At 40.9% G+C, this 21,649-nt stretch overlaps 1 protein-coding gene across 1 annotated transcript in view; it reads left to right on the forward strand.

Moving 5' to 3' along the window:
- LOC132829086 (A disintegrin and metalloproteinase with thrombospondin motifs 3-like) overlaps positions 1-21,649 on the forward strand; it is a 268,759-nt gene that overhangs the window by 177,202 nt on the left and 69,908 nt on the right. Inside the window, exons 6-7 of the mRNA XM_060846397.1 lie at positions 10,608-10,691; positions 12,385-12,541. Coding sequence (XP_060702380.1) covers positions 10,608-10,691; positions 12,385-12,541 — 241 coding nt within the window. The remainder of the gene's footprint in view (positions 1-10,607; positions 10,692-12,384; positions 12,542-21,649) is intronic.

Raw genomic sequence — 21,649 nt, forward strand, 5'->3', positions numbered from 1 at the left:
ACATCTGCTTGGTACTTCGGGCTGAAGCTGGACACCTTGTCTCTTGGACTGATGTCTTGGGCACTGTCATCATTGAGGATGGGGATTTATGTGGAGTTGTCATCTTCTGTTTGTTGTTTAATTGTCCCCTGCCATTTTCAACTGGGTGTGCACAGTTCAGATCTGCTGGTTGATTGTGGAATCGCTCCTGTTTGTCGCTTGCTACTCTGTTGTTTTGCTCACTGGTAATCGTATGATACAGCTTCACCAGGTTGACATTTCATTTAGATGCTGCTCCTGCATGCCCTCCTGCGGTCTTCATTGAACCACGGTTAATCCTTTGGTTTGCTAGTAATAGTGGGTTGGGGGAATATGCCAGACCATGAAATTACAGATGGTGGTTGATCACAGTTCTAATGTTCCTGATGGCCCACAGTCTCTCATCAGTATCAGTTTGAAATTGTTTGAATCTGTTTGAAGTCTTTCCCATTAAGCATGGCGATAGTGCCACATAATACTGGGAGGGTATCCTCAGCGGGATTTTGAATCCAGAATGAAAATTAGTCCTATTTGTATCTGTTTTGTACTGATAAAAGAAGTGCATTCCATTCTAATTTTAATTCTGGCTGTCAACTGCTGCCTTGTGATCTTTCTCACATTGAACCACTTGCTTCAAATGTTGCTACAAGTCCTTGTAGCTGACCATCATTTAAACTTGCTGGTGATCTCTTGACATTCCCTATCGGTGTGGTGGACTTGTAGGGAAATCTTCATTTCCCCTGAGCCCCAAAGGGACGTTCTAACTCTTTTAACAAGAAAACAATAACAAATCAAAGACTGCTGGAAATTTGAAACTAAGACAGAAATTGATGGAGAACCTCAGCATCTGAGGGGAGAAAGTGGAGGTAACATTTTAAGTCCTTACTCAGGACGTGCTGCTTTCCCAGCAATTCCTGTTTTTGATTCTGAGCCTGTTACTCTGAAAGACAATTTTGTGACCCATGGTTTGTTTTCCTTTCTACTTTATGCTGCATGCATTATGTCTTACACATTGCGCAGATGGATGATTGAAAAATTCATCATTTAGACTGATGAATCACTGCAAAATAATCTGCCAGTTCCACAAAATTATTTAGAAATACTGTATATCATTGAGCTATTTAGATCGATAACAATCCCATTGTTCACACTTCACACCGACCCCCTTGTTTCACTTCAGCCTAACAATTTATTGTTTATTCCTTCACTTAGTTGTTAAATGTGTTCTCTTTATTTTCCTGATCACCTCAATTATCCAGAAACTTAATTAACAACAAGGCATAATGTCTCATTGGGTGAAGTTTGTTATTTTCCAAATTTATGGCAACCAGTACTTTTTGGGGAAGAAAAATATAAAGAAGTTAAATTTTTGAGATAAAGATATTTATTGCCTGTCACTTTAACCCTTGAGGATATGACCCTTCTTCCTGATTGACTGGATATTGAAATGGTTCCCATTTCTGAGGTTGGGAGTTCCAGGAAATCCGCACTTTACACTTCAACAAAAACTTGGTATATTCCTCCAAAGTACTGATATAAAAATAAGTGAGAAAGCTGTTAGAAAATGTGCTGTCAGATGCAAGACATCTTTGGCTATTGTACTGCAACAAGTCACTGCTTAAACAGGATTTGGATCAGTATCTCAAGATAGCATAAACCTGTAAAGCTAAGTTCTGATTTTATAGGAGTAATATAACGGGAGATCCATGACATTTTGCTGAAACTTTACTTGATGAAGGAATATTGACATATTTGCCACATCAGGATGCTGCTTTCTGTACCCCTGTTACCCTTTTTCCTTAACATGATGGAGGTTTTTGGGGAGTCCTGAGCATTACACTGCACTAGCACTGTCATAGGCTGTACACACTGGGAAACTCCACACAACTCAAGCTAGTTAGGGCTCCTAAATGGAAATACAAGCAACACATCAGCGAACACAACCATAAAGGTTATTCACTTCTTTTGTGGCATTAAATAGCCATTTTTTTTTATGAAGTCCACAATTCAAAACAATGAATTGCTATTAATAAAGGAAAGAGACCCAGAGACAGTCAGTCCCAGAAACAGTAATGGATCCTGATATATGTTATATAATGAAGAAATATTTTCCTATGGAAATTGAATACCTGGTAGTTATTTGTTAATGCTGAACCAGACTTATGTTGAAGCATTTGATTAAATTGCCACCCCATTCAAGTTAAATTGACATTTGAAATAATGTATTAAATTAGTTAGATTGAGTTTCCATTTGACCATTCAGACTGGAGGCCTGTGACCGGTGGATGCCACAATGATCGGTGCTGGGTCCACTGCTTTTCGTCATTTACATAAATGATTTGGATGTGAACATAGGAGGTATAGCTAGTTAGTTTGCGGATGACACTAAAGTTGGAAGTATGGTAGACAGTGAAGAAGGTTACCTTGAAGATATGGACCTCTCCAGAGTGGCCCCTTTGGTTCGAGATCGGTCAAAAGAATCATTAGGAGTACAGTCTGCTTAACGCAAGGTTACCAGTTTAATAAATTAAGGCAGCCTGGTACAAATTTGTCCAGCAACACGGAGGTTAAAAGCTTCTGTGTTGTGTGGAGAAATGGCACAATTACATTTGAAAATTACACATTATTTATATGTTTTTTAATAGACAGCAAGTCATAATTACAAGAAAAGACCAATCAAATATGATAAGGTGACATGATTTACAGCAGGTTAATCCAATGATATTTCTTGGGAAACATTAGTTGATGCAGAAAATCATCCCATGTTTGCTACTTCAAGGTTAGTTTGAATACCAAAGCACTGTCTTATGATTAATATTATGAAAAATCTATTGTTTTTGCTTATCTTCTATTTAGCTTAATTTAGCAAAGGGGCAGTTCAAGTTCACAGAGTCATATCATTACTTTCAGCCATTTTGTTGTGTTATTTTAAATTGAAAAGCCATGTTGTCTTTAATAAAAATCTACATATATTTGTTGCTTCTGACAACAGCCTAAATTCAAATTTTAGATCCTCATTCCCCTCTTTTGTCATTCTATGACCACACTATAAATACATGGATCAAATTAATCCAATTTGATGGCAGCGAGAGACTGCAATACTTTCTATTCCTCTGAAGAGGAACCAGAGGCAGGCAATGATGCTTCCTCATCATCATCTAAGTGGAGAAACACTTTCTGGATGGAACCAACGTTGTCAAGGGAAACTAATATTTTAGCAATAATATACTTAACAATAGCAATACCAACAAAAAGACCAACTAAAACAATAGCAGCAGTGCTTTGACCATATAAATTAGCCAGTTGTACCATGAACCAAAACGTTAATCTCCCCATCCTGCACCTTCATTCATTTGATTGACAAAAGTGCGGATATTATCTATATGTCTAGCAATGTTTTCGATAAAATTAGTAACCCCCATGATACACTTTCCTTTGTTAATAGTGTAAACGCCACCTTCCTTTGCAAGTATGTAATCAAGAACATAGCGATTTTGTTGCTTAAAAAGGCACAATTCTGAAAGCATATCACTAATTTTTATTAGGGCAGCAGTTGTCTCATTTCATAAAATCATGAGTCCACAAATGAGATAATTACGGTTTTGATGACTAATAACTCCTGAAGACCCTCCTACGGAAAGAACACTAAGAACTGCATATGCCAATGAGTGAGTTTTACTTTTTGATAGAACCTTTGGATTCTTCTGCACAAAAGTCAAGAGAAACTGAACACTTAACAGGGGAATTCGAGTCTCATTGTCAGGTAATTGGACAGGGAACAGTTGTTGGAAATAGTGTTCTGACAGCTACAGCACCAGGAATACTTGCTCCATTCAAGACAAGGTAGTTAGATGCCTTATTATAACTGAAAAAATAATATCCAGGTTTAGTATAGATAATGGAGGGACTTTCCAAAAATGAAGTGGGCCTATCTTCGTGACTTTCTGGAGTATCTGGGTAATCCATGATTACAGTTTGGTCCCGAACATAAAGGCTAAAAATCATTGAGTCAAATGAGGTGGGTCTCTTAATAAGAGATGTGGTCAACATCCCAGAATGGTTCTACCCATCCAATAATTGGGAAAATATTAATGCCATTAGAAATATCATAATGAAGGTGGCTGTTGTTACCCTCCCCACAAAGAGTTTGAAAACCAGTGGTAATAGAGACATGTTCCTCCTTACTGCAAAAGCATGAGATGTGAAGTCCTTCAGAGAATCAGTAACGACTGATACATTTTATCATAGCACAGGGTATAATTTTAGACACTTATACATAAGTGCACCCCCATCCCTTACAATTGTAGCAATTTGGATAGGATATCGTGGATTTATTGGAGGAAGTCCATAATCCTGTAAATATTTTAGAACTATTCTATACCCCTATGTTAGAATTGGGAAGAAATAAAGGGGTCAGGGAGTCTCTTGCTGAAGTAAGGGTATAACAAACTACTTCATCCTCTCCAAATATTTTATTGTGGGTTCTAGAAACAAATTGTTAGTGTAGGATAACATGCCCCCTTTTACTACATGATCTATCTGAAAGGGACAAGGCTTACCAGGGATGCCCATAGTACAAATGAAGTCAAAGTGGTACACAACACCTATACAGTGTAAAGACCTCTCTATTTGCTCAGGATCACACAGGTAAACTGTCCCTTCTTGTAGATCAATGCTGCCAATCGCAAGTCCACATAGCAGATCAAGTTCAATCTTTATCATCTCCCAGGAGAAAGTGAGGACTGCAGATGCTGGAGATCAGAGCTGAAAATGTGTTGCTGGAAAAGTGCAGCAGGTCAGGCAGCATCCAAGGAGCAGGAGAATCGACAAGATTATGGGCTTCCTCCAATAAATCCATGATATCCTATCCAAATTGCTACAATGGTAAGGAATGGGGGTGCACTTATGTATAAGTGTCTAAAATCTGAAGAAGGGCTCATGCCTGAAACTTCGATTCTCCTGCTACCTGACTTGCTGCGCTTTTCCAGCAACACATTTTCAGCTTCATCACCTCGCCCCTTGCAAGGTTGGAGACCACGGAATGTCCATTGTAATAAAGGATAAACCGTTCCCTCATTGTATATAAGTATATACAATATACACATAATCAATTAAAATAGGCCGCAGCAAAGAAGGAATATAAACTAATCTAGTAGGAGTCACCATATTCTGGTTTGAGTATTGTGGGAGTACCCTATTTGAGGCCATAGTTTGTACTGTTCAGAAGGGGCTTCCTCATGATTTCTGCGCCTTACCAAAGTCTGGCAGACCCCTTCTTATACTGTGTCTAACCGGGGTTTGCTGTGGACCCAATGTTACCAGAAGTGTAAGGGGTGTAATGTCGCCTGCTTGGCAGCTGCATATGCTAGGTGAAAACAAGGACTGCAGACGCTGGAAACCAGAGTCTAGATTAGAGTGGTGCTGGAAAAGCACAGCAGGTCAGGCAGCATCCAAGGAGCAGGAAAATCGATGTTTCGGGCAAAAGCCCTTCATCAGGAATATAACCTGATGAAGGGCTTTTGCCTGAAACGTTGATTTTCCTGCTCCTTGGATGCAGCCTGACCAGCTGCATATATTTGCCCACTACTTTAGAAACAGCATCAGTTTCATCAGCATGAGCTGAACATCTAGATAATTGCCAGACTGATTGGACAAAATAGCATTACTATAGTGCTGCCCCTTGGGGGTTAAAAATCTTCAATGTTCCCACATGGCTTCAAAGTTGTGGATCATATTAAAAGCACAATGAAGAGTCAGTGTATATTAGTGGATTTTCCTTTTGATAGGATGAAAGCATGTCAACTTCCAATCGTTAGCTCCGAGGTAACATTAAAGACACATTACTTTCCATTGGCCACATTTCAATAGTTAAAGCAAAGAGACAACTATTTGTCCCTGGGGCATTTTGCTGTCTTGCTCCCAGTCTCAAAGGTGTAATGCTAGTGCCTGCCTGTTCCCATTATCAGGGTCCCCTCAGGAAAAGGATGTCCAGCAGTAGTCGTCGGGTGGGTACCTGAAGTAGGGTCCGCCTCCAGTGGGTATCCTGGTTCCAATCAACCATATCAGGTCTGACAAATGGCATTTGGGATCACGAGGGCACTGGATATAATCGGTTTTGCCTGTAACTTGCATCGTGGTTCAGTCCGGTTCTGGCCATCCTAATAGAAAACCACCACTCACCTCATTTGCAACTGGAAATTCCTGGACTGGTTCGTACTGTTGGTCTGGATCCTGTCAGTGACTCCAGGTGGAAAACATTGCAAAAGCACAGGGTTAAACAAAGATAATTGACCTTCTTGATTATTGTTTAATTGTATGTCACTTCTGTCAGACAGATAGGCACATATTTCAATCCTGTAACACAAGCCATTCGTATTCAGACTACTCCCAGAATTTTACTGCATTTACATCCGTATCACCCTTGGATAGATTGAATAAATTGGGCCGTTTTGGTCTTGCAGTCAGAGGCATGCTTATCATAACTCTAATTCCCAGTATGGGACCTGGTTTAGGATAGCAAAGGCCACTTATCCCCATGATATCATCTATGAAGACTTGATTTTGGATTAGTGGTGCCGGAAGAGCCCTGGCTTTTGCCCGAAACGTCGATTTTGCTGCTCCTCGGATGCAGCCTGAACTGCTGTGCTCTTCCAGCACCACTAATCCAAAATCTGGTTTTCAGCATCTGCAGTCATTGTTTTTACCTATGAAGACTTGATGCTTTATTTTCAAAAGAAGGAAAGATTTGTAACAAGTGGGTGGTTTAAATTAAGGCTGGGGACAATCAGGAGATGTTAGGGGCTCAGTGGGTATGCAGGAACAAAATTCCAATCCTCAAAAAGGGTTGATATGCCAGACATAGGCTCGGGATTCCAAGTAGAATCTAAGTTCTTCATTTTACAGTATTATTGCTTTAACCTTGTTTATACAGTCCTCAACCTGAGTGGTCTTACACTGTTTTATCATGTCCCTTCTTATATCCATTCACAGTCACCTCCCAGCTTTTGGGTGTTCCATCTGCTATTATATATAGATCTATCCCTATCCCCCAATCACATGCAGAATTTCTTCAACTGGCCAGTAAGGTAGCTTTCTATTCTTTAATTAACAATGAATTAATGCAGCCATGTTTTAAATTACCCATGAGGCAATGAGACAGGTCACTGACAATGTTTAAAGGAATAAAAGCAAGCGACCCTGCCAATTAATTTTGATTTGGGCTAATACAATTGATTATTATAGTTATTAAATATTGTTGTAAAATAATAAATAAAATAATCATTAACTGTAATTCAGGATGGAAACTCAACAAATGACTAAGACATTTTAAAAACTGTACTCTGCTGCTTTATGCTTCTTATTGCATCATTCTCATCTCTTCTTTACTTGATCTCCTTGCCTCTATTTTCATTTTAACCTGATTTAACCAATTTATCAATTTATGTTTGTCTAACTTTAAAGTCTGTTCCTAACTGTACATTTTGGAATCTTGAGTGTCATAATCTGAAAGCTAATTTGAGGATTTGAATTTTCAGCTCATCAAAAATTGCAAGAGGAGAATAACTGAATCGGTGATTTGCCCCGTTCACTTGTCCTGGTCACTGTATCACATGGCTGTGACATTATGGAGCCTGCTCACTCCATGGCAATGGGGCAGTCATGCTACAAAATAAATAGGGATTGATTTACCACCCTGTGCCTCGATATGTTTGGCTGTCCCTATTATCCAAAGGGTGCAGTGCTGGGTGACAGCAGTGCCTGCTTAAGTTAGGCAGTAGTCCTTTTTCATTTGTTAGGGACACCTAATGATATGGATAGAATTCAGTTTGGATTCTGGGGAGAGCACTGAGTGGAGTGGTACCATGCAGAAAACTACATTTTTTTTTCTCTTATCTCAACCAACTCAGCAAAGCATCAGTTCAAGTTCACAGTGTCAAAGAAAATTCTAAAGCCATTTTATTGCGTTATTTTAAATTGAAAAGCCATTTTGTGGTTAATAAAAATCTACATATACTTGTTGCTTCTGACAACAGCCTAAATTCAAAGTTTTAGATCCTCAACCTCAGAGTACAATCGGATTTTGATCAGATGGGCCAATGGGCTGAGGAGTGGCAGATGCAGTTTAATTTAGGTAAATGTGAGGTGCTACGTTTTCGAAAGGCAAATCAGAGCTGGAATTATACACTTAATGGTAAGGTCCTAGGGAGTGTTGCTGAACAAAGAGACCTTGGAGTGCAGGTTCATAGCTCCTTGAATGTAGAGTCACAGCTTGATAGGATAGTGAAGAAGACATTTGGTATGCTTGCCTTTATTGGACAGAGCGTTGAGTATAGGAGTTGGATGTCATGTTGTGGCTGTACAGGACATTGGTTAGGCCACTCTTGGAATATTGTGTGCAATTCTAGCCTCTCTCCTATCAGAAAGATGTTGTGAAACTTGAAAGGGTTCAGGAAAAATTTTCAAGGATGTTGCCAGGGTTGGAGGATTTGAGCTACAGGGAGAGGCTGAATAGGCTGGGGCTGTTTTCTCTGAAGCGTTGGAGGCTGAATGGTGATCTTATAGAGGTTTGTAAAATTGTGAGGGGCATGGATAGAGTAAGTAAACAAGGTATTTTCCCTGAGGTGTGGGAGTTCAGAACTAGAGGGCATAGGTTCAGGGTGAGAGGGAAAAAATTTAAAAGGGACCTAAGGGGCAACTTTTTCATGCAGAGAGCGTGCGTGTATGGAATGATCTGCCAGAAGAAATGGTGGAGGCTCGTTACAATTACAGCATTTAAAAGGCATCCAGATGGATATATGAATAGGAAGCATTTAGAGGGATATGGGCCAAGTGCTGGCAAATAGGACTAGACTGGGTTAGGATCTCTGGTCAGCATAGATGAGTTGGACTGAAGGGTCTGTTTCCGTGCTGTGCATCTCTATGACTCTGTAATCTGATACTTATGATGAGAAAGGTAAATACAGCCTGTTTGTTTTATTCATTCATGTTGTGAGGGCGTCACTGTCAGGGCCAGCATTTATTGCCTATCCCTAATTGCCCAGAGGGCAGTTAAGAGTCAACCACCTTGCTGTGGGTCTGGAGTCACATGTCGGTTAGACAAGGTAAAGATGACAGTTTCTTTCCCTAGGTCATTAATGAACCAGATAGGTTTTCCAACAATTGAGAGTAGATTCATGGCCATCATTAGACTCTTAATTCCAGAAATTTATTGAATTCAAATTCCGCCATGGCGGTATTCAAACCTAGGTCGCCAGGGCATTACCTGGGTCTCTGGATTAAAGTCCAGTGATAATACCACTGGGCTAGTTGTGTGTGCTTCTAAACTTCATTGATTCTTTAGCGGCTAGTGTGTGCAAGGTAAAAAGTCACCATAGTACAAACAGATCATAAGGCTGTTCTCTCAATAGAGCGAGATGATTGGTGGTGGTTTAACTGAGGGTCACCACTCCTCAGGCAAGGGGAGAGGTTGAGAAGGAGAATTCTGCATGGTAACCTCAGCTGGTGTGGAAGCTGAACCCATGGCGTTGGCATCATTTTGCATCACAAACCAAGCATCCACCCAACTGGCCTATTCGATGCTCTGAGTGCTCCCTTCAGGCCTAATTGGTTGATTGTAGAGTAAACAAGATGCAGTTTATTACATCTCTGTAATTTTTTACATGTTGTAAGATCAGACTCTACATTACTACAGAGACTGTTGGGAGGACCTATCCTTAGGTCTATCTCCCACAAGATCCTATTTTACTCTGCCCCAAATCATCACAACATAATCAAGGTGGGCATTTGTGCTGCACTCAGTCAAGCATTAACCCTTGCAGAGCCTTCATGACCACGTACAACACAGTCCATCTGTCTCATCCTTATCTTTGGTCCCCACATCTCAGAACTTATATTTTTTCCAGTATATCCCTAAATTTACAATGTTGCAATTAACATTTGAGATTCCGTCTAGTAACTAAGCTACTCCTCCAGGACCCTGTCATTTAGTTAAAAAGGAAATTATTAGAGAAAGTTACATCGTAGGGCGGATATTACAGGAATGATCATTAGCTAATGCACCAAAAGAAATTACTGTTTCTACAGTTGTTAGATCAGCATAAAAATCCTATATTTTCAGTTCCCTGGCTGACAATGGGTAATGCTATAGGAGATGCTTGAGTTGACATATATATTCAAATCGGTGATCCCTAAAACTTCTCCATTTAAAATAGAAAGTTAAAAGTCACACAATATCCTTATATTCCACAACTACCTGATGAAGGAGCAGCGCTTCAAAAGCTAGTGCTTCCAAATCAGCCTGTTGGACTATAACCTGGTGTTGTGTGATTTTTAATTTTGTACTCCCCAGTCTAAAAACGGTACCTCCAAATCAGTCACAACATAAGAATCCTTTAACTTTTATGCGGAGAAAATCCAACTGAGATTCATACCAAAAAGAGCTCAGTTATTTTGTGCTGTTATTTGTATTTAGTGTGAATTAAATTATGGCTGTAATTCATTGGATAAAATGCATCGGCAGCTCCTGGAAACATTTGGGTAACTTGAAAGGTAAAAGGATTTTAATACAATTCCTTTTCTTTCATTGTCAGGTTAATGAGATTTACCATGATAAATCACTGGGAGCCCATGTAAATGTTGTGCTAGTACGAATGATCATGCTGGGATATGCAAAGGTAAGATTGACATCAAGCTGTTCAGTCTATCCGATTTTTGACATTTTTATTTTAACACTTACCTTTGCTCAAATGATCTAGAAGAAAGATGACAAATCAAAAGGTGTGAGCTGATTCAAGCTAATTATCTTTTATTTCAAAATGGAACACGTTTAGCTCTTCAGCTTTCTTTTGTGTGGGGTGTTGAATTGCAGATTAATTGATTATACCCCTTTGACAAGTGTTGAGGAGTGTTGACAGCTACATTAGATGTTCTTTCAGGATGTAGCTCACAAGTTATTAAAGTACACAACTGTTTCAACTTTTCTTGCCAAGTAAAAAAGAAATTTTTGTGCAGTATCGCTGGATGGAAAGTGACTATTACAGAGCCTTAATCATTGAGGGATTGGTAACATTCAACAATTTTAAAGGATACCAACAAGGGATGCCACGTATGATTGCCAAGGATACATCTTTCCCTCTAGGCCCACAATGGGGACAATATGGTTAGGATGCCACAAAATCAGACTGGCTATTGGCATGATCTTCCCACATCTTTCTTCTTTGGTTTGCAAATTAGGCATCATTTGGTGCATATCTCTTTGTGGCTGAGCACAGAATAAATCTGAACGTGAAGCACTAAATCCTTTAAAGTGATGATTTTCATTCTCCAAAATAGCAAGTTTTCCAGTAGACATCATGGTCAAATAGAGGATAAATCAGAGCATTATACAAGAATACCACATATTAATCTCCTGAACAATGGGATAATACCTTAACAAAAAGCTTGCCCACCATATTGTGAATTGCAGCTGATGGAAGTGCTCATTTCAGAAGTATATAGTCAATTCCTCCTTCCAACTTTGAGATAGGAGTCTCCAACCTGTCTGGCCTCTTTTCTCCTGCCATTGTCCATAATATTGTACCTATGTTGCTGATATGTCAATATGATTTATGCCAACTAGTCTCTTGTTTACTGGCCAGCCTCAGGTCTATTGACCCTTTCAGTGACCATTCCAAAACACTTCCATCCAGTGATGATTGTATCCCCAGATCCTTGGTGAGTGTTCCCACTTTGGTGACTCAGCAGGTTGTGGAGGTACATTTGGTTTCTGTCTTCACTGCTTCTTTTTCATGTGGTAACTGGGTATATATTTTCCGATGTTCGGTGTGACACACTTGTATCTCGGAGTCTGGATGACCCAGGATGTTCTGTGCAGAGAATTCCTATAATGGGTAACATTCAACCTCTTATTTATTCTAGGAAGCATGCATGTTAAAACTCACATGATATCTGAGATACATAAGGGATGTTAGAAATAATGTTATGAGTTTCTGCTCTCAGCACGGAGCCTTATCAATGACGCAGAGCACAAAATCTAGGTCACAAGGTAGCTCCACCTTAATTACTATACTTACATTTAGGAAGGATCCATTCTAGAATCCACCATCTCAAAATTACATTCATTATGGACTGAGAAATAATGCCATCGAAGGAGGCAGCCCTGTTGTCTCACTGCCACTGTGCATGTGACTGCAGATTCTAATTTTCTCTCCAGTGAATTTTAGCCCTAAATTCACCCTGGGGGATCAGAGGGAGCAGCAGTCGACCTTATCTTGATCAGGACCACTGTTGTCCAGCATCCAGTTACTTTCAAGCATCGGAACATGTCAGCTCATGAAAACTGAACTAAATGAAACATGCTCTGATTAGTCCATCAGCTTGATTGAAAGAGGAAATCCGTCTCGAAGCTTGGAGAATATCTGTCGCTGGGCCAACTCTCAGCAAAAAGCAAACCCGAACCATTCGGAACACCATGACCATGCCATCTTTTTAACAAGGCAAGATTTCGGTCCAGCGGGTATGCAAGGTACTGTATAAGAATGTTGACAGGGTACATTGAAATTAGCAATGGGTTCATTATTGTAACAGTACCAGGACTCTGCTTGAACTTTTCTTGAGGGTTACTTATTGATGTTAAGGTTTTTTTTTAGTTTTTAGAGACAAATTTTTCAATTGTACTAACTTATGTATTAGGTGACATGATCATGTATTGTCACTTGTATCTGTCTTGACACATAGGGTAATTGGACTCTTACAGAAACAGGATTCACCATTGTCCTCATTAATTATCAATCCTCCATTCAATTTAAAGTCACAATGCGCATCCTGGCAATGTTTTTCTACAACCTTTACTATCTGGGAGAAGGTACAGAAGCCTGAACACATGCACACCAGCCAGTTTTGGAACAGTTTCTACCTTACTGTTGTTAGAATACTGAATAGACTCACAAATTCTTAACATTCACCCGTACCTGTGTATTTTATTTTTGCCACTGTTTGCCTATTATTTACTTAGCTACGCTACTTAACTCTGTGATCTGCCTGTATTGCTCACACTGTGCCTCAGTACACGTGACAATAAATTCAATTCAATTCAGTTCAATTCACAAGGCGTCATTGATTTTCTGAACAATTTTTAAATTGGCACCTGACTTGAGGCATAAGTTAGCAACAAAGGTATTTTTCAAAACAATTGACGTACTCTCCTACATATACCTTAACCATACCTTAGAGAATGATGAAATTACCGGAATATGTTTCCATTGCACCTTCTCCAAAGCTGGAATATTTTAGTCAGTGATTTCAAGTTTTCCTAGGTTCCAGTTAACTGAATCGTCCTTTGTTGACAAGTTCTCTGTTGCCTCTTCTTTATGGCCTCTATCTCTCTTCCTTTCTTGTGCCCTTCCTCTTTCTTCACCCTTTGTAACATCTCTTGCATTCTATTCTCTCACAATTGTAGCCTCCCTTTCTCTCCCCAAGCCCCTCATAGCCTGTCTTGCCTCACCTCCCTTTGCCAACTCTCTGTCTCCCTCACTCCCTTTACAGACTCCCTACCTCAATCCATGATCCATGAAACTATGTCTCTCCATGACTCCATTTTAGCTTCATTCTTGCTTTACCACAACCGCACCCCCCCCCCCCCCCCCCCCCCCCGACACACACACACACACACACAGAGTCACCCACCCCCTGACCCCCAAGTCTGACAGATGGCTCACCTCAGCAGAGAAAAGTGGCTCTTCCCCAGTATACCACCTTCCACCATACCCTGGCCTGAGCAGAAAGGGAACTGGCATTGGGCCCCCCAATCCTGGCTCTTGGGGCAAAAGTCAGCCACCAGCCTAGATTCCCAGACTCAGATTTTGGCCTCGACACTCCCCCCCCCCCCCCCCCCCCCCCCCCCCCACCTGATAGATGTGTCCCAGCCACTTCCTTCACTTTCAATTACTGATTCGTGTAACTGCCTCTTCAGTTACAGGTTACTCTGCTGCTCTGTTGTTGAGAGGTTCATCCATGTTTTGTTCAACATTTTGTTCCAGTCCATTTGTGGGATGACTATTCTGTGATGGATACTGTCTTAGACTTTTCCAAGGCCTTCTGGAGTCTATTCACCATCCCCCACCCCAGTGACCCCTTCCAATTTGAGTATTGTCTTGCATAGAGAATTACAGCCTGGTTTTAAAAAAGATCCTTTGTGTAGTTTTTTTTTCTTAAGAAGAAAGCACAATTCTTTCTGCGATGTACAAAGGAAAGCTGAATCTTTGCCAATGAAGTCAGAATCTGGTTGCATAATGATGGGATATGGACACCATATGACATAATGCCAGAGACCACTCTGCACAGTGATAACATCTGGTCATAATAAGGACAGATCATGCTGTGTAATGCTCCCGTGAAATGTCTTGGGACTGTTCTTTATTTTAAAACTGTGATACACACATGACATGAATACATCACAATGTCAGGACATGGTCAGCTTATTGCAGGACTTTGTTAGAGACACAAAAAAAAACCCCTAGAGATGCTGGAATCAGAGGTAGACAAGCAGGAGGCTGGAGCAAGCCAGGCAGCATCACGAGGTGGAGAAGTCAACATTTCGGGTGTAATCCTTCTTCAGGATTAATTGTAGTGCCTTAGCCACTGAAATATCAGGGCAGCGACTGAATCCAATCATCTCAGAGGCTAGGTCTGGGGATTGTGTTGGGAGGACCTGGTCATCACAAGGAGTAGATTCCATCCCACAGAAACCAACAGTGGTCACCACAAAGGAAGAAATTGTTAGTGATTCTGGCATTTTTGCAAAATCCAAAATTGTTATCTTAACTTATTGCAGAGAAGTATCCTGGAGTTAGCTACAAGGCTGCTAAGGACTGCAGCAATTCAAAGAGATTTGAAGTAAAAACAATGCTACCGGAATCCTGAAAGCAGATTTCGAAAAAACAAAGAATCAACTCTTCCAGGTTTTGGTAATGCTTCTGTCTTTGATGCTTGACACCTTTTCAGAACAACAATTCTCTGTCATGTTCCTAGCCATATGTCTGTGTTATTGATCCAGAATCCAAGCCATTAGTCACTGTTTCATCCACACACTAGTAATGAGTTATCCCTGCCCTGATTCATTCATGCAACGTGTCATTATTGCAACGGGTCATTATCTGAAAAATAATAATTACAGGATTACGCAGGGAAAAAAAAACAAGATAGTGGCACCAAGTAAATTCCTCTTTCAAAGGGCACACACAAAAGCGATAGGCCAAATGGCCTCCTCTTGCGTTGTGACCGTTCAATGAGCCAGATATTATTTTACCTCACCAGCCGGTCTAAAGGCGAACAGGTGCATAAAATCCAGCAAAGGGTCTTCCTGCTATTTATCCTCTTGATCCACAATCTGACTAAATTAACTCCACTGAGACTGGTCTCTCGTCACCAAGTCACCCTTTATTTTACACATGGAAGGTCGTTGATACTGACTTTCTCAAAGCCAGCTCTCAGAGTGAACAGAATCTCTGGTGCTCCTGTTCTTATCTGTCAGCCAGGGCTCCCTGATTGGACCAGGTTAACAAGCCCCAGTCAGGGAACTTATACTGTATGAGACCCAACTGGGAGACCTCATTACTACACCCATACTCTGCCATCCAGCAGAATCATCAGTGCTGATTCCCGCCTCTAGGCTGGGATCTGAAACCTATTGCAAGAATGTAACAACAGCTGACACCCATAAGCTTACACAATCGGAAGAAACAGAAGAAAAATCTCAGAGATTGCTGCACTTATCTGAAGATTGAATATCTAAGCATTCTCTTCATGATGAGCTAAAGGTCATGACACAGTTAAAGTACATGCACAAGAAAAGAAATGTCAACATCTCCTTCCCCCTCTGTAGCTGAATATTTGAATGTTTAGTTCTCCTGGTACTTGAACAAATATCATTCCTTTTTACAACATCATGTCTGACTGTGGCTCTCTCACTCAGAGCAAGGCACACACATTCTTTTCTGTCGCTCAGTGCTGACTCAAAGCTGTCAGCCTTTAAATGATTCAGTGGCTCCTGAGAATCGATCTACTTTTATGCATTCCAAAACCAAATTTGTTTCGTTCTTGATGAAAGATTTTGTTTGCTCTTAGAATAGACACAACGAGCATTTTGACTGAGCTTGGCCCCATGTTTTCTTCACATCTCAAACTTTGCTCTCCAGAAACACACATTAATGTTCCAAAAATTCCGTTATACTGAATACATCAATGTGCTGGGCTTTGGACACCTACTGCTTCAAAATTTAAAGACCAAATTAATCACTGGTCAGACCTTAACTGGAGTATTGTATCCAATTCTGAGGGTCACGCTTCAGAAAAGAAGGCAATGACTTGGGCAGGGTTGCAGACATTTGTCAGAATGCGTACAGGAATAAGAGAATTTAGATATACAGAGCACAACAGGATGTAAAAAGAGGTACAGGGAGGAAGAGCTAGCAATTCTGCTCATTAAGCATACTTCACTCTGCAATAAGACTGTCGTAAATCACATCACAATCTCAACCTCACCTTCCCTCTTCCCCACATAACCCTCGCACACAGGTCCTTCCACATTTCACACCTGCCATGACTCTTAAGCCTCAGAAGAGAAGATTTTGCCCAATCTGTTATTCCACACAATTGCCAACTCCTGAACTGTCAAGATTTAGTGGATTGATGACAGTGAATGCTGACAGCTACATCTATGAAATTGGGGTCATTATATTGTCTTCCTCTGATATTTTAAAGTTCTTTTTCTACATTACATGATAAACCCAGTGTTAATGCTTCAAACTGAGCTGGGACAGTGGAGACACATCGGGCACTTCAATGTCTAATGAGTCGTCAATCGATTTTTGAAAAGAAAACCATATAAAAAAGGAAAATCCAAATATCAAAATGTTTAACAAGGTCGGATCTAAGACATATAATTGCAAATTTTCCCTCATGACAGGAAATGCTAAAGCTCCTGTGTGCTATATTAAACAGGCCGTATTTCATTAACATTTATAACTAGTAACCAGAAATAGTTAGAGTGAGGTGCCATCAATCGAAACTGCTGTCCTTTGAGCACTGTGTTCTCACTCCAAACCCCAAAATGCCAATTCTCACAAAAATACAAAGGACAGATTTTTTTTAATTGATTACAAAATGCTAAAGGAATAGAGATTTATAACTGTCACACAGTATAAATCATTCCATATGTCTGCGCTGGGCAACATGGGGAAATTCCTTGCTTCCTGTGTTACATTCCCACCAGTCAACCGACCATAACGATTTCCATTTGGAGATACTGAACAACATTCAGTCCCAAATATTTTATGCCAGATCAGCAGAAAGGATGTTCCTGCTCACATCTACGAGTTCTTACTCTGGATCCATTGTCCAGCAAAGCGAGCATTTATACCAAACCAAGAGACAGTCTCAGAGGTTGCACTAACCTCGTCACCACAAAGGTGCTCATAAAATTATCATCCAAACACACGGCTTTCAGAATCAGGGCTAGGCCAACAGGGTCAATAGTGCCACTTCCTGTGTGGCCTCCGACTGAACCAACCATGGCCACAGTTCCTAACTTTAATGCTCACTGCTGTGGCCTCACAGCATTGCTGTTCCCTGGCGTATTCCCCAGGCTCAGCACTCATTACTGCCATTATCTCAGCCTTCTTCCTCACTGTCCCAGTCTTCAAACTGTGGCCCTGTGTCTATCACTGTGGCTGAAAAAATGCCACAGGAGTTTACATCATCTTGCCTTTCAGTTTCAATCCCTGTGTCCTCTGCTCCCCCTGAGTATTCTGAGCAGTCTTTGTTTCACTGGCAGGGAAGGAGATATTTGTCTTAGATGGAGTGCAACAAAGTGTCAGATGCATTGTCTGCTCTTTAACCTTATTGAGGCCCTTAAATAACCAATGAACGCCCATTTGAAGTCCTCATTCTCTCCTGTCAGTATTTTATCCACAGCAGGGAAGCCCAGCAGCATGCGCTATTTGGACTGGATACTATCTGATCCTTGCTACAGCCAGCCAGGATAATAGAAGCATTCTGTTGATTGAGATCATAAGATGGATGACAAACACAAAGGAAAATTGGAGAGGGCTAGGGAATGGAGGACATTTTGAACAGGTGGCTGGTCCAAAATGCTTCAGTATATGTCCTAATGACATTGAAATTTCCAATGGTTTTGAAATCACACCTTTCATCAATTACACCTCACTCACCACTTGTGCCCATTGGGCGAGGACCATGCTACACTTCTCCCTCCTTATCCCTATCCAACCCGAAAGACTCCGTCCATGATTGACTCTTTAACATTCCCAGACAAAGAAGGTGCATCACCTACATCCTAAGAATAAATTGGAGAAAGGGAAATAATTCAGTATTTTTTAAGGGGAGGTGGAGTCATGGAAGGGTATGATTACTAAAGGATGGATACAGCCAGAAGGTAAATCATGTACAGAACTGGATTTTCATGGATTTGGGATAAATCTTAGCATGTGAAACTGGGGATTGGTATTACAAGTCTCTGATATTCACCAGTGCCATTTAAAAGTGTGAGCTCTACTGGATTATGAACCTGTAGGCTATATTGTGAATTGTGAGTGTGGTGCTGGAAAAGCACAGCAGGTCAGGCAGCATCAGAGGAGCAGGAGAGTTGCCATTTTGAGCAAAACACCTTCATCAAGAATGTGTTATGAATTGGCCTGCTCTATTCAGGGAATAGGCCTCCATAATGTACATGGCAAAGAGATATGTTTCAAAGGACACAGCATCTTATTGGTGTCATGATCGTAGTTTGGATGAGAGAACCAGGTGAAAAACTCAGAAATCTTACGCATACCCTTCATGCCAAGCTATGTTTCACATTTACCAGTCTTCATTGAGAACTCAGATGACCATATAATTGTTCAAATAACTCTGACATAAGGAAAACACGGTCTTACAGTTCCAGCTGTCTGATTTATTCTGCAAATGATAGTGTTTATTTACACAAAATAAAGTGAGTTCAAGTACTTACAATTTCTGCCATTGATACTTTAAAAAATCTGACCAATCATCCCTTTAATTGGATTTTAGTAGTTTTTTTAAAGAAAATGGAAATTGATGAGTGAATGACAGCCTTTTGGTAACACATTTTTAACACATCCTCTTATGACTGTAGAGTTAATTGGTTCCATATAATGGGTGAACGGGATGGAAGTTCTAGCTTGGAAAGATGAGGCTAGTGGTGGGTGGGAGGAATAACTTACTTTGAAAATTATGGCAGACTAGGGTAGGTGGGTGGAAGATCCACATAGTGATGTGGGATGGCCGTGACATGTGGAGTGTGGAATGAAAGTGAACATGCACCAAGGTTGAGGATGATGGAGTCTTCCTTTTTTTAATTTTGATTGGGTTGATATCCCTCAGCACCAAGGTTTTAAGCACCTCAATAACTGTCAGCCCTTATGGCTGCCTCCAAACCTGTTCAGCCGGCCTGACTGCTGCCTGCAGCTTTGCTCCCATAGTGAAAGTCTTACCTTCCCAAAGTGAGCAGTTATTATGAATAGAATTTAATAGAATTAAATTCCCTGGCCATGGTAAATTAGATCTACAGTGGGCACTCAGGTTAGTTGATGGTGGCAGGGAACCTTCATCCCAATCATGTCTGAGGTAGGAAGACCAGTGGACAGCCATCTCACCCAACCATCTTATTAAGGCTTTGAACTGGGCAATACATGCTCAATTAAGGGCGTCCCCCCACTGCCACTGTTATTAGCTTAGAAGTGACTGGGGGTGGGAGTGTTGCAATCAATGCAGTGAGCATGTTGGCAACACACTACAAGCAAACCTTAATATGTTTGCTAATGGGTTCCTCAGAGGAGTGGATGTACCTCATTCAATGGCAGACCCTATCTGAGGGACGTGGCATTGGAAACGTTGTGAAGGTTTGGGGGTCCTGATGAACCCCAGACCCAGGCTTTGATGCAAACTCCCCTCGCTCTCGCCCTGAACACCATGGTATGCTCTCGTCATTTATCTGACCCTCCTTCTTGATCTAAGTGGGTGTCATACCTACAGCAGCCACTGCCTGCCCAGTGGTGCTGCTGAGCAAGAGAAGTGTAACTGCCCTTTGCTGAGGTAGGAACTCACCTTTGCTGTCCGAGTCATCGATTGCCCAGCCTCTGGCCTATCAAGTGCCTGAGTGCCCCATGGTTTGGTGACCTGTCCAAAAAGAGATAGCTCGAGGCTCCTGCCATGTCTCCAGCTGACAGCCGAAATCTTTGTCCCTTCCACTAAATCCAGTCCCAACAGGAGAAAGGGAAAGGCCATAGATGTTGACAATAGACTAAACATATCATGGGCACTGGGGAAGAGGGCAGGGAGGAGAAAGTGCAACTCTTGGATGGCATGTGGATAGAGATTATTGGGTGAGACTTAGAGATGAACTCGGGATTTCACTGACTCTATGCAGATAGAGAAAAACCTACAGGTTTTTTTTTAAAAAATACAAATGCTGCAGATGCTGGAAACCTGAAAAACAAACAGAAAATGTTCAGCCGGCAAGCAGCAACTGTGGAGGCAAATGGCATTGACGGTTCAGAATGATGACCCTTCATCTGAATGTTAACTTTATTTCTCTCCACAGAGGCTAAGTATTTCTATAACTTTTTGGTTTTATTTCAACAATTTTATTGACTGATTTGCAGAACTTGGGCAGTGCTTGTTGATTTTAAGAAATTGATGGTTAGTCTTCTTATCAAACCACTGCATTCTGTGCAGTGAAGGTTCTGCAATGGTCTGTCAGATATTCAGTTCCAGAATATTGAATTGGTGTCATAGGGTCATAGAGGTGTACAGCACGGAAACAGACCCTTCAATTCATTTGTCCATGCCAACCAAATATTCATTGTCTACAGGAATAATGCCAGAAGACTGGAGGATACAAATGTTGTTCCCTTGTTCAAGAAGGAAAGTAGAGACAACCCTGGAAATTATAGACCTGTGAGCCTTTCTTTGGTTGTGGATAAAGTGTTTAAAGGGTTATAAGAGTTAGGATTTATAATCATCTAGAGAGCAGTAAGTTGATTAGGGATAGTTGGTTTGGTGAATGGTAGATCGTATCTCACAAACCTTATTGAGTTGAGGGTGGATGAGGGTTAGGCAATTGATATGGTGTATATGGATTTCAGTAAGGTGTTTGATAAGTTTCCCCATGGTAGGGTATTGCACAAAATACAGAGGCATGGAATTGCGGGTGATTTAGCTGATTAGATCGGAAATTGGCTAGCTGAAAGAAGACAGAGGGTGATGGTTGATGGGAAATATTCATCCTGGAGTTCAATTACTAGTGGGGTACTGTAAGAATCTGTTTTAGGTCCACCGTTGTTTGTCATTTATATAAAAGACCTGGATGAAGGCATGGAAGGATGTGTTAGTAAATTTGCAGATGACTCTAAGGTCAGTATAGTTGTGGATAGTGACGAAGGATGTTGTAGGTTACAGAGAGACGTAAATAAACTGCAGAGCTGGGCTGAGAGGTGGCAAATAGAATTTAATGCATAAAAGTGTGAAGTGGTTCACTTTGGAAGGAGTAACAGGAATGCAGAGTGCTGAGCTTATGGTAAGATTCTTGGTAGAGTGG

This window comes from Hemiscyllium ocellatum, chromosome 2 (genome assembly GCF_020745735.1).
Source record: "Hemiscyllium ocellatum isolate sHemOce1 chromosome 2, sHemOce1.pat.X.cur, whole genome shotgun sequence".
Lineage (NCBI taxonomy): Eukaryota > Metazoa > Chordata > Chondrichthyes > Orectolobiformes > Hemiscylliidae > Hemiscyllium > Hemiscyllium ocellatum.